The 14,394-nt window shown below is 46.4% G+C and overlaps 1 protein-coding gene across 1 annotated transcript in view; it reads left to right on the forward strand.

The window, feature by feature from the left end:
- Nucleotides 1-14,394, forward strand: part of gabbr2 (gamma-aminobutyric acid (GABA) B receptor, 2) — a 1,455,116-nt gene that overhangs the window by 1,134,074 nt on the left and 306,648 nt on the right. The window contains exon 8 of the mRNA XM_072509007.1: nt 10,493-10,553. Coding sequence (XP_072365108.1) covers nt 10,493-10,553 — 61 coding nt within the window. The remainder of the gene's footprint in view (nt 1-10,492; nt 10,554-14,394) is intronic.

A 14,394-nucleotide genomic window follows, 5' to 3' on the forward strand; every position in this document is an offset into this window, starting at 1 on the left:
TTGTCCGGGACCCGGCCATTCTCCGACCATTTTTGGCACGGGAGCCCGACGCCACTGCTAGCCCCTCACCGTTCCCGGAATCGGTGAGGAGCCGATTTTTAAATCGCAAAGCTCCCGCAAATTCTCCATTCGAGCCGGCACTTAGCTGCTGAAATGGAAAATGCAGCCCTTTGTTTTCCCGCCGGAGCAGAATCGCTGAATTGCAAGAGCTCAAATCAGGATGCGAGTGCCAATCCTTTGCCATGCAGATTTCTGCATGGCGAAGACTGCAAGTGATTCCCTAGGGCACCCTCGCGATTGGGTCTCCCATTCAAAATGGCAGCCCGATTGCGAGGTCCGGTGGCTGGGCCCCCCTCAACGTAATTCAGCCCCCTTCCCTCCACAACAACTTTCCCAGGATTATCTGGTTCATTCCTCCACATAATATGATGGTGACCCAAACGCCTAACAGAGACCCTCACCAGACCCTAGAGTAAGTGAAAAAAAACTAACCACAATGTTTATAAACATTTAGCTATGTTTGACAGCTCCTGGACCACATCGAAGATAATTAAGTGCTTTCTGTTAGTGTCACAGCTGTACGCTTCAAAACGACGCAAGCGTGAAGGGAGATGAATGAAGCAATGCAGAAAGCTTGGTGGTGAGTGGAAACTGTCAATCATAGCCTAGTAAAGGCAATTTCCCAGAGAAATTAATGAAAGGCTTGCAGATCAAAATCTGAGAGGGTTTAAACACAGCTGATTGTTTTTCTATTTCTGGGAATTGACAAGTGTTGATTCCTCTGCCTGACCCAGCAGGTATATGATATAGGTTAGCTCTCTAGCTTCCAGGCAAGGGGCCTCTCTTATTGGGTAGGGGGGAGGAGGGGGGCGGGGTGGGGAGGGGCGTGTTCAAGGAAAGGTTCTCTCTTATGGGGGACTTCCAGGCACCAATCTGTCTTCAGGGGGCTTCTAGGCAGAGGTCGCTCTTAAAAGGGACTTTTAGGCAGGGGTCTCTCTGATGGGGGTCTTTGGTGGCGGTCTCTCTAATTGGGGGGGTTCTGTTGGGAAGGCGTAGTGGGGGGGGTCGTTTGGAGGGGCTGGGTAAGGTCTAGCATTGTGGGGGAGGGGGGCCCTCCTTTGGACTTTGGGGCCAACTCCCTTTTGTCCACGTTTGTCAAGACCTGCACAAATTCTCATCCACATGATTCCAGGCCCAGAAGCCTGGAGAATCACACGGGCCCGGAGAATATGGTGCCAAGCCTGTGCGAACCTTGATCCCAACTGCAGCGGGAGACTGGGGCATCAGAACGTCAATCCCATTTTCTGCCCGATGCTGGATTCTCCGCCGCAATGGAGATTCCACTAACTATTGTGGGCGGTAGAGAATCCAGCCCCAGATCAGCCATGATCTAATTGCATGACGGAATAGCCTTCCAGAGCCAAATGGCCTACTCCTGCTCCTGGGTTCGTACCTATGTTCCACTGCAAAACCTGCTGCCTTTTTTCCTGCAGTACAACAATGGGTTCACATTTAAACTAATTCATTAGCTTTAAAGTGATTTTGGTGGAAATTAACACTATATAATACAATTCGTCTTTCATGCTTTCTTTCTTGCAGCGCAGAACCAGTACGGAACTTAACAGCTGATTTTCTTTGTGAATAGAATGGTTGATGTCATGACAGCAGAACTGTAGTTGGGATTCAGTGGCATAGATTTGCATTTACCTAAGTGTTGTTTAATTTCTGAAACGAACTACAGCAAATATGTTCATTTTAAGTAACGTATTCAAAATGAATAAGAATAAACCCAGACTGGAATTAGAAGTTCCCATGTTACCACAAATAATCAATCAATTTTCAGCAAGAAATAGTGAGTGAAAATTTGCTTGGAGCCAGGTTCTGAGAGATAATTTCTTGGAGATACCAAGTACAGGACAGTATGTTTGACTGTGAATGATCTGACGTGATCTTCCATTCCTAAATTCCTGACCTAATTTTAACAGTTCGGAAGAATCAAATGAAGGACCGGCAGGTCTTTCAGAAAAGGGAAGTCAGTGGGAGAACCAGTTTTGTAATCAGCTTTGAACAGAATTGTTGGAGACTGCAAGCAAGTTATCCAATCATTTTTTGTTGGCCTATTTTGGGAGATTAAAAAAACAGAAGAAAATTACTCGAAAAAGAGCTTTCTATAAAGCTAGTGATGAAGCAATTTCTGTTCATTGACTTTATTCAAATACCCAATTCAATGGGAAATAACATAATTTCACAGTATCAGCTGGACCTTTCTTGATTATTTGAATTGAATGTTTAACTGCCTTATAGTTATCATATCAATTAGGTATTTCAGAAAGATTTTAATTGGGCTTTTAGCACACTGCAGATAATTTGATTCCTGTGGACACAATTGGGTTGTGCTGCCAACTAAATTATTCATCTGTGCAGCCTTTCCCGGTTTCAAACAATTTTGCACACCAAGGATTGTCGATGTGACCAAGCCACTCAAGGTAATGTTCAGTCTTTGGACTGAAACACTAGCCTCTGAACTTTGTTCACATTAATGAAAGACGGTATTTTTTCCTGATAAATGTTTCTTGGCTCAAATGAAGTGAAAGCCAGAAGGAAGAAAGAAAATCAGATCATTAAAGAGTTTGCCATTTTGCAAAGGAGTGGGGTTAGAACAAATAGATCTGACAGTGACAACACTTTAAAAGTATTACTTTGTTGACCACAAAACATTTTGAGACATGCTGAGGTTATGAAAGCAATATACAAGTACAAGTCCTTTCCTTCGTGGGCAGGAAAAGAGAAGAGAGGTTGTTTGTGGTCTTACAATGATCTATTATCTTGAGCTTTTTTACTGCATAAGGTACAAGGCACTAGTCACTCATAAGAGATTAGGTAAACACATTATGGGGTCATCTATTAAGAGTGGGCACATGAGAACAGTCTTACATTTTTGTACAAGTTGGAGACATTAGGATCTATGTTGTCTGCTCCGCTGCTTAAAACAAAAGTGAAACTAAGACTGGGTCCCATGACACATTTCCCTTTCAGCTATGTCCTGCTAATAGCATAGAATCCCTACAGTGCAGGAGGAGACCATTCGGCCATCGAGTCTGCGCCAACCCTCTGTAAGGGCACCCTACTTTGGCCCACTGCCTCGTCCTATCCCCACAGCCCCATCTAATATGCACATCCCTGGACACTAAAGGCAATTTAGCATGACCAATCCACCTAACCTGCACATCTCTGGACTGTGGGACGAAACCGGAGCACCCGGAGGAAACCCAGGCAGACACGGGGAGAACGTGCAAACTCCATACAGGCCGGAATTGAATCCGGGTTCCTGGCACTGTGAGGCAGCAGTGATGACCACTATGCCACGGTGCCACCACTTTAAAGACATATTACAACATGGACCAAAAAAGGGGCAGAAACTTATGTAGAAATCCAAATGTGTAAACCGTTGTTGTAAATAAAGGGTAGTGGTTTTAAGAAACTATAAACCCGAGCAGCATATGTTGGGAGAACAAACAATCCACCAAAACCCGTGTACACCCAGACCACATAAAAAAGCATGGTTGCAGCCAGTGAAAATTCCAGCAGGCCTTAAAGCAAAGATACAGCGCTGATAAGAAAATGCACCCTCGAAGGAAGGACAAAACAAAGAAAATTAAGACTAGGAACATCACAAAATAATAGATACAAGCTAAGACACAGACCAGAAACCAGATAGCAGTGAGCACAGGCTTGCTCAAGCAGCAGTACAGAAACAGGAACAACGGCAGGGATTAGCAGAAGCATGGGGCGGGATTCTCCGTTGGCCGACTCTGAAATCGGGAAAGTCGATTGGGCGGAGAATCGTTTTTGACGCCGTAATCAGGGCGGGCGCCAGTTCAATGGAAAATTGCAATTTTCTGCTGCCTTGACAGCGGCGTCAAAGCATTCCACTCTGCACGTAAACGCCGTTTACAAATAATTAGCGGACCCGACCTGGTATTCTCCGGGGCCTCCGCGATTCTCCGCCTCCACTGGGGGGTATTCCTGACAGCGAGGTTCACTTGTCTTTTAACAATCATGAACAGGCTGCTGAGGGGGAGAGAGGGGGTACGGAAAGTATCCAACATCGTCATAGTATGCTGACAGTTGTGCTGCAGGCCGAGGTGGGGTGGGTGGGGGGGTTCTGCAAGGGCTGGGGTAGTAGCGGGGAATCATGGAATCATTGAATTTACAGTGCAGAAGGAGGACATTTGGCCCATCGAGTCTGCACCAGCCCTTGGAAAGAGCCCCTACCTAAGCCCACACCTCCACCCTCTCCCCATAACCCAGTAACCCCACCTAACTCCCTAGGGAGTGGCCAGGAGGTGGGCTGTGGGGTCGGAGTGAACGGGCATGGAACACCATTGCTGAAGCCTGCAAAGCAGCCATGCAGCTGCGCACGCCACTGACTGCCACTGTAGACATAGTGCCACGGGTGGTATGGGTGTCTCCCTAGACCACCCTCCTGGTTCCCTATGGCCCAGCCGACCCATCAATGGGATGGGCACGCTCCAGCACAACCAATGCCATTTATTGGCTGGGATGAGTGTGTGTAGGGAGTGAAGTGTGTATATGAGGCTGCAGCTTGTCAGCCTCCTGAGTGTCAATCACGGACTAGGCGAATCTGGCAGTGTTTCTCATTGGAATCGATTGTGTTCCACGTGGCGCCGGTGCTAGCCCCTTAACGGTCGCTGAATCCATCCAGCGCCAGTTTTGCTGTTGCGGAAGTCCATGAATCCTGCCCCGACGTCAACACTTAGTCTCAGGAATGGAGAATCCTGCCCATGGAATTCACAGCAGCACTTCCAGAACCGTTTCAAAGGCTTGCAACACATCCGGTACTGGGGCAGCCGGAGTTAAAGGTTCACAAAGTACAGGACTGCTTCAGGATTGCACAACAGAGATCACAAAGGCGAGGTCAGTACATCACTTCAGGCTATTGCTGATGACATGATAGCAAGGCAGTGGGTTAAGGAGACTTCAACTTGTTCGCGGAAGATTTGTAGTGGGGTTCCCCATGGATCATTGTTGTGATTCTTGCTCTGCCTGGTGTATATTAATGAACCAGACTGGTGTTCAGGGCATGACTACAACATTTTCAAATGATATGAAGATTGAAAATGTTGTCAACTTTGATGAGGAGAGCCTTGTACTTCAAAAGGACATATGGTTGCGAAGTGATTCATTTTAGCAGAGAGAATATGGAGAAGCAGTAAATAATAAAGGAAGAAACTCTGAAGGAGGTGCAGGAACAGAGGCACCTCAGGCTATATGTACACAAGTCATTGAAGATGGCAAGGCATGTTGAGAGAGCAGTTATTAAAGCATATAATACCTTCGGCTTTATTAATAGGACCATTGTGTACAAGAGTAAGGAGGCTATGTTGAACTTGTATGAGACATTTATTAAGCCTCATCTGGAGTATTGCATCCAGTTCTGGGCACCGGGGGCGGGATTCTGTCAGCCCACACCGGTTCGGAGAATCGGCGGGCTGGGTGCGATTCGCGCGACGACACCCCGACGCCGCCCGACGCTGCCCCGACGCCGGTCCACCGATTCTCCAGAGAATCGGCGCCATTGGTGTTGTCATGGTCGGCGCGGTGCTGGAGCCCCCCCCCCCCCCCCCCCCCGGCGATTCTCTGCCCGGGATGGGCAGAGTGGCCGCCCAAAAAACCCCGAGTCCCACCGGTGCCGTTCACATCTGGTCTTACCCGGCGTGAACTCAGCATCCATCCTGTCAGGGGCGACTTGATGGGGGGGGGGGGGCAGCCTCCACCGTGGCCTGGCCCACGATCAGGGCCTACCGATCGGCGGCAGTCCTCTCCTGGTGGGGGCCTCTTTTGCTCCGTGCTGGCCCCTGTAGCCCTATGCCATGTTGCATCAGGGCCGGCGCGGAGAAGGAAGCTACCGCGCATTCGTATCTGTCACAGTGCGCATGCGAGCATTCGCGCGGGTCGCAGCGCGCATGCGCAAACCTGCAGCGCCCATTTGACGCCGGTATCGGCAGCTGGAGCGGCGTGGGTCACTCCAGTGCCATGTGGGCCTTCTGTAGGGCAGAGGATCGCTACACTTAGCGGTCCGATGACGCCGTTGTTAAACTCTCCAGTTTTTTTGACTTCGTCAACGCTCTGCCGTCAGAAAGGAGAATCCCGCCCCATACCTGAGGAAGGATGTGAAAACATTGGAGAGAATACAAAGGGGTTCACAAGGACTGTAGCTCTGAGTATGGGTAGGCGAGGTTGGAACTGTTCTCCTTGAAGAAAGGAAGGCTGAGAGGAGACTTGATAGAAGTATGCAAGATCCTGAGGGATACGGGCAGAATAACTGTGAGAAACTGTTCCCTCTCAAGAGAGCATCAAGAACTAGAGGGCATAGATTCAAAATAATTGGCAAAAGTTGTAAAAGTGATGTGAGGAATTATTTTTTTATCCAGGGGGTGGCAGCGACAGGTTTGATCAAGGTATTTGAAAGGGAATTGGATTTCTATCTGAAAAGAAAGAATGTGCAAGGTTACGGGGTAAGTGCAGACTCAATGGGCCGAATAGCCTCCTTCTGCACTGCAAAGATTCTATGATTTGGTGAATATGCAAATTGACAATATACTTATACATGGCTCCACGTGAGAAAGCTTGATCACAGTGTTAGGGCCACCTGAGAGGCTTACAGAATGCAGACCTAACATTAACTGAGAAATGTGAGTTCACCAAACCTATGATCAAGTTTCTAGGTCACACAGTGCACCCACTGGAATCACACAATTCAAACAGAAAATGCTTGATAAGATCAGCAGGTCTGGCAGCAACACATCGTCCAGGTAACAGCCACCTGAGGCAATCTCCAGAGAATATTCTCCATTACTCGCTGTGTGGTAAACCACTATGTTCTGATATTAGAGGTTGTACGGTAGAACCTGCACTACAGGTTCACCTGTGGCCTCTGCATGCTAGTTCCGCTCAGAAGGCGGGGTATAAATATGCGTGACCTCCAGCTCGCAGCCATTTCGCCAGCTGCTGTGGGAGGCCACACATCTGATACTAATAAAGCCTCAGTTTGGATTCAACTTCGTCTCCAGTCAAATTGATCATGCCTCACGCTGAGAAATGGCACATGCAGAGTAGACTCCGAAAGGAATCCTCGTGTACTCGTAAAGACCCTGGTGTGTATTGATGGTCTCGTACTTCCGCAAGGCCGGGTCCAATACAAACTGCAAATAAGCATGGCTCATATTGAGCTTGGAGAAGGCACTCCCTCCACTGAGCCGTACGTAATGGTCTTCAATCCTGGGCACCAAGTAACAGTCCAAATGGGAAGCCTGATTTATCATCTTATAACCTCTGCAGAGACGAACGGAGCTATCAGGCTTCATGACTGGCACAACCATATCAACCCAATCCACGAACTGCACCAGCTGGATAATCCCTAATTGCCCCAGGCGGTCAAATTCTGCATCCACCTTGGACTTTAATGTGGAGGGAATGGGACGGGTCCAAAAGTACTGTGGCTGGGCCTCGGGGTCCACCAAAATCTTGGCTGAGGCCCCTTTGATGGTACCTCGTCCATCTTGAAAAACACCCGGAAAGCATGCCAGCACTGCGTCGGGCCCATTGGGGTACATGCGGTACACCTGTTGCCAATCTAGCCACAGGCGCTCCAGCCAATCCTACCCTTACAAGCTGGGACCTGAACCTTTTACTACCAACAATGACAGGTTTGCTGACTGTGCCCCATATCCAACGGGGACCTCTGAGGTGGCTGTGATCTCCAAGGTCTCCCCCGTGTATGTTGCCAGCCCTGTGCAGGTGTCCCACAATACAAAGCTGTGGATGCCCGAGAGAACTCAGCTGTAAGTACGATGGCTGACTACTGAAACTGCAGCCCTGGTACTGAGCTCCATCTGGATTTGAACTGAAATAAGCAGCGCATTCGCTTGATATATTGGGTCCAGTCACCCGTCTCGGCGTCGAATGCCTTTAATCTTTTGATTCGTGGCATTCCTGCAGCCTGGATGGAGGCCTCCTGAGGCATTGTCGAGGTGGACCTGGTCCGGAGGAAGTGGCATCTGGTGCAGCCAAGTTCCAATGTAAAGTTCCAAGCAAGCAACCACATGGAAGCGATGACTGTAAGAAACACTCAAGTTTATTTAACCTATTATGTTACAGCTCCTACTCCCTGAAGCATTTCCCGTGCCCAGCCCACACTTGGGCTGGGGTATTTATGTCCTGCGAGGCCCCTGGCTTAAGGGTGTATCTCCACCCCCTCATCTAGGGAGATCAGACTCAGGTGAGGCCACTGGGACTCTGATGTTGCAGACCCCGTGGCCTCCGGTCAGGTTATAACAGGTATGTTATCAGTATTTTATCATTTCAGATTTCTTCAACTTTGTTGTCTTGTTCAATTGGTTTTCTACTTAAGGTTACATATTTAAAACACAATGTTGGCCCACATTTTTGAAACAGCCACGAAGGAATAGTTCTCTCACCATTCACCACGCTGGCAACTGTCTTTTATCGTGCAAGCTTTGGATTGGAGATTTGTTGTAATCTGGCATTTGGTTCAGCGTGACACCTCGAGAAGCCACCAGTGGTGCCTATTAGCAGGCAACAAATGAATCAGATTGAAGAATCTGAACTGGGGCACAGGGCGAGGTTTTCACCATTCAAAACCCATCTACTTACAAAACAGGATGTGTAAAGAAGGAAGTATAAATTAGATTTAAATCGGGTACAGAAAGTGGAATAAAAATTTGGGAAAACAACTAGGATTAAGAGCGAAATCAAAGATACAGTCAGAATAAGTAAAAACAACTTTTTTTTACAATCTCCAACAATAATTCACTTCTGAATGCATTAAACGTCTTACTTATAAAATTATTTTTTAGGACCAGTGAAGTTATCATGGTACTACAGATTTAATTACACTTGAATGAGCAGGCCTAATTTTTTATGGAGCCTTTACTGAGACACCAGTAGGCAGGACCCCGACGTTCATGCCCTTGAATATTTTTCAATACTGAGTCTTTTCATTAGTTGCAGCTCATGAAAAAATATGGGGTCGGCATGGTGGCAAGGACTACTACCTTGCACCTGTGGACTGGCACAATATCTCTGACAGCAACTTCCAGATCTCTGTGTTTAACTGCACATGTGCAAACACCAGAAGCTGTTTTCCAATTTTCTTTCTAATAATGATAAGTGCCGTTGCCCTCAGTTTATTAATCACACAAAATATGGGCAAATACTCATCTCCATAAGTCACCTGGCAGGTAATAAAGGATAATCAAATCATATTGTAAACTAAAGAAAGTCCAAACTGAAATTCATGAAGGTGAGATTCACTAGGTTGATTCGGGAGTTGAGAGGATTGGCTTATGAGGAGAGTCTGAGTAGGCTGGGACTATACTCATTGGAATTTAGAAGAATCAGGACGATATTATAGAAACATATAAAATTACGACGGTAATAGATGAGATAGAAGCAGGGATGTTGTTTCCACTGGCGGGTGAAACTAGAACTAGGCGGCACAGCCTCACAATAAGGGGCAGCAGATCTAGGACTGAGTGAGGAGTAACTTCTTCACCCAAAGGGTTGTGAATCTGTGGAATTCCCTGCCCAGTGAAGCAGTTGAGTCTACCTTGTTTAATGTTTTTAAGACAAAGATAGATAGATTTTTGAACAGTAAAAGAATTTCGGGTTATGGTGAGTGGGCGGGTAAGTGGAGCTGAGTCCACAAAAAGATCAGCCATGATCTTATTGAGTGGCAGAGCAGGCCCGAGGGGCCTGATGGCCTATCCTGCTCCTAGTTCTTATGTTCTTACGACCTTGGCTCGACTGTTCTTTTAAGTTATTGTCATGACGATTTGAGTGATGTTCTTGTTTATTTCATCATAATGATATTCAATTCCTATCTTTTTTTTAAATTTTCTGTTTGCAAATCTGTCTGAAGTCATTGGATTGCTTAGGAATGGACTTGTTAGTAGTTGCGGCTCATGAAAAAATATGGCGACAGCATGGTGGCACAGTGGTTAGCACTGCTGCCTCACAGTTCCAGGGACCCGGGTTCGATTCCAACCTCGGGTCTCTGTGTGGAGTTTGCACATTCTCCCCGTGTCTCCGTGTATTTCCTCTTGGTGGTTTTGTTTCCTCCCATAATCCAAAGATGTACAGGTTAGGTTGATTGGCCATGCTAAATTGCCCCTTAGTGTCCAAAGATGTGCAGGTTAAGTGGGGTTACGGGGATAGGGTGGGGGAATGGGCCTAGGTACGGTGCTCTTTCCAGAGGGTCAGTGCAGACTCGATGGGCCAAATGGCCTTCTTCTACAATTCTATGGCTCTATGCTTTGGACTCTAAGAGGTACATAAAATCCAAATTAACATTTATTGGATGACTGATCCATTTTTCTTAACTTCCAGAATCTTCTGACATTTGAATGTGCTCTATCAATTTGAAATGATTTTACCATTTTGTTGACAGGGGCAAGTTGTGTTTAGAAATGGAGAGCGAATGGGGACCATCATATTCTCACAGTTTCAAGGTAAGCTGGTGGTTATGAACAGTTTGTGATGCTTTCCCTGATGATATTTCTTCCAAGATTGTTATTGTTTCCGAGTTCCATTGACCATTTGTACATTTTCTACTATTGTGAAGGGCTGCACCTGCAGCAACTACACCTAGGCCCATTCTCACCGTGCCCTCCATTGCCAGGCACTAGGGCCTCAACACAACCTGCGATATAATTTTATCCTCATTCATGTAAAAATGATCACCCATCAGGATTTGGCTTGGCTTTCATTTATCATTCTGGCCAGGATCTTTAGGGGGGCAGAATCTCCCTTCCCATCATCCAAAGAGTCATTGGGGAGCACATCCCTGCTGACACTTCCCTTCTAGCCCCACAGCCATTTTACATTCCAATGAGCATTGTTGGGTCTTCTGCCCCTCACTCAGGAGGAAGTCCTGCTGTCGGGATCTGCCTTTCAATCTGATTGGTTGGCAGCTCTCTAGTTCCCGCAGCACCCAAATCTGCAATGGACACGACTGGGACTGGTGCCTGAATTCAGGATTCCGGAAAAAGTTAGATTTTGGAGGTTTCAGAGCTGAGAAGATAGGGGAAGCCTGGGAGAGTGGACAGTGGGGATTGGGGTGTTTCTGGTGAGGTTGGAGGGTAGACGTTGATGGCAGGGGGGGTGGGGGAAGTAGTCCAATAGTTACCAGATCTTAAAGGGGGGAGGCCCAAAGTTTAAAGGTGGCTTCTAATGGAAGGGAATCACCCCCTGCTCGCCTCACTCCCCACCCAAGGCCTTAAACCCAATTATTTTGGGTTTTCTCCATACCCTAAAAACTGAGGCTGGGTAGGAAACAGTCCCTAAGTGGTCAATAATTGGTCACTTAAAGGCCTCAACTAAGGCAAGGGCAGGGCATTAAATTCAGACCTATTTTTATATGGAGGACAAGTGAAGTCAAGAAAACCTGACTGATGGTATGAAGACATAGGGCTCCACTATACTGTCCAAAATCAAGCAGTATGGTGTTGAGAAATCAATATGTACAGGTAGAGGTGCGTGCTCTAACACCACACCTTGCACGAGTCTAGGATTTCCTCCCTCCATTCTAGTAGTGATGGTTACTGCTTCATTACATGTGAACGATGTTGAGGATGTGAATGGAAACCTGCCTGGTTTCCTTGCCTTTTGGCACGACTAATCTAAGTTCTGTCGTTGTGGTGCATAATTGTCATACTGGTCTCCTCGAGACTCAGATACGTGGGTGCGGAGATGTTAAAACATTTGCATCACAGCAATAAAGTATGTCTTGGGCTGATCTTAATGCCATTGTTTGAAAAAGAATCAGAACTACCTCTGCTTCAATGAGTCCATTGCCTACTTTGCCTTGATTGCAATATGTTGCGAACATTACCATCAATGTAGCTTATGCCACAGACGAGGAGGGTTGTCATAAATGAAATGATTACCCTTCATCGATGATTATTATCAGGTAAAACCACACAAATTGAAATCATTAAAATCCAATTTCCTTTGCAATCAATTGAACTATAGACTTTACTAAATGTGTTGGAGTATTTGGGAGGGGATCTGTCACACTGACAGGAATATACAGGCCTTCAAGCTCACTTAACATTCGACAGAAGCCTGATATAAGAAATCGTGAGCTCCCACTCTCTTATCTGAAGTCTTGTGATCCCTTGTGTATATATGCATTGTTCTGGTCATTTCTGATCATTTTTTTTCTTCTGACCAACTAGTTGCAAGAAGTTATTCAGGTTATTTCAGCAAATCTTCTGTTAAAATTTATAAAGCTTATAGATTTAACAGAGGGCTTACATTAATACCATGGATGCTCAGACATCCCAGATAGCAAAAGAAAACACTTACAAACCCTTTAGGATAAAAATAATCCAGGGAAAAGGGAAGAAGAAAGATGAGAACATATACTAAGGCCACTTTGCCATTCACTAAGGCCCCAATGGCAGCTTGTCACTTTTAACCATGTTTTTTTTTGTACAAATGGATATCTCGGGTATGTGGGAAGAGACACAGATCTTACCCTACGATTTAACCATTGTTCCTGGATTTGTGAACACTGCAGGATAAGCCTCAATCATGAAAGGTTGCCAGAACTCGTGATTCACTCATAAGATGGGAACAGAAACTGTCAGGGAAAGGCACAAATGAAAAGTGGAGCTTGTTCAAGGAACAAATACTGCGTGTCCTTGATAGGCATGTCCCTGTCAGGCAGGGAGGAAATGGCTGTGTGAGGGAACCATGATTCACAAAAGAGGTTGAATGTCTTGTCAAGAGGAGAAAGGAAGAGTATGTAAGGATGAGAAAACAAGGTTCAGTAGGGTCGCTTGAGGGTTACAAGGTAGCATGGAATGAGCTGAAAAAAGGGCTTAGGAGAGCTAGGAGGGGGCATGAGAAGTCCTTGGCGGGTCGGATCAAGGAAAACCCCAAGGCTTTTTACTCTTATGTGAGAAATAAAAGAATGATCAGGGTGAGGGTAGGGCCGGTCAAGGACAGTAGTGGGAACTTGTGCATGGAGTCAGAAGAAATAGGAGAGGTGTTGAATGAATACTTTTCTTCAGTGTTCACAAAGGAGAGGGACCATATTTTTGAGGATGAGTGTGAGATTCAGGCGGGTAGGCTGGAGGAAGTAGATGTTCTGAGGAAGGATGTATTAGCAATTTTGAAAAACCTGAGGGTCGACAGGTCCCCTGGGCCAGATGGGATATACCCAAGGATTCTTTGGGAGGCAAGGGATGAGATTGCAGAGCCTTTGGCTTTGATCTTTGGGTCCTCTCTGTCCACTGGGATAGTGCCAGAGGACTGGAGAGTGGCGAATGTTGTTCCTCTGTTCAAGAAAGGGAATAGGAATGACCCTGGTAATTATAGGCCAGTTAGTCTTACTTCGGTGGTCAGGAAGATAATGGAAAAGGTCCTGAAGGATAGGATTTATGACCATTTGGAAAGTGCAGCTTAATCCGGGATAGTCAACACGGATTCGTGAAGGGTAGGTCTTGCCTCACAAATTTAATTGAATTCTTTGAGGAGGTAACTAAGTGTGTAGATGAAGGTAGAGCAGTTAATGTCATATACATGGATTTTAGTAAGGCATTTGATAAGGTTCCCCAAGGTCGACTCATGAAGAAAGTAAGGAGGTGTGGGATAGAGGGAAATTTGGCCAATTGGATAAGTAACTGGCTATCACATAGAAGACAGAGGGTGGTGATGAATGGGAAATTTTCAGACTGGCGACCAGTTACCAGCGGTGTACCACAGTGATCAGTGCTGGGTCCTCTGCTATTTGTGATTTTTATCAATGACTTGGAGGAGGGGGCTGGAGGGTGGGTCAGTAAATTTGCTGATGACACCAAGATTGGTGGAGCAGTGGATGAGGTGGAGGGCTGTTGTAGGCTGCAAAGAGACATTGATAGGATGCAGAGCTGGGCCGAAAAATGGCAGATGAAGTTTAACCCTGATAAGTGCGAGGTAATTCATTTTGGTAGAAAAAATGTGAATGCGGATTACAGGGTCAATGGCAGGGTTCTGAGGAATGTGGAGGAACAGAGAGGTCTTGGGGTTCATGTCCACAGATCTGTGAAGGTTGCCACTCAAGTGGATAGAGCCGTGAAGAAGGCTTATAGTGTGTTATCGTTTATTAACAGGGGGCTTGAGTTTAAGAGCCGCGGGGTTATGCTGCAACTATACATGATCCTGGTGAGACCACATTTGGAGTATTGTGTGCAGTTCTGGTCACCTCATTATAGGAAGGATGTGGAAGCATTGGAAAGGGTGCAAAGGAGATTTACCAGGATGCTGCCTGGTTTGCAGGATAGGTCTTATGAGGAAAGGTTGAGG

Source organism: Scyliorhinus torazame, chromosome 6 (assembly GCF_047496885.1).
Source record: "Scyliorhinus torazame isolate Kashiwa2021f chromosome 6, sScyTor2.1, whole genome shotgun sequence".
Classification (NCBI taxonomy): Eukaryota; Metazoa; Chordata; class Chondrichthyes; order Carcharhiniformes; family Scyliorhinidae; genus Scyliorhinus; species Scyliorhinus torazame.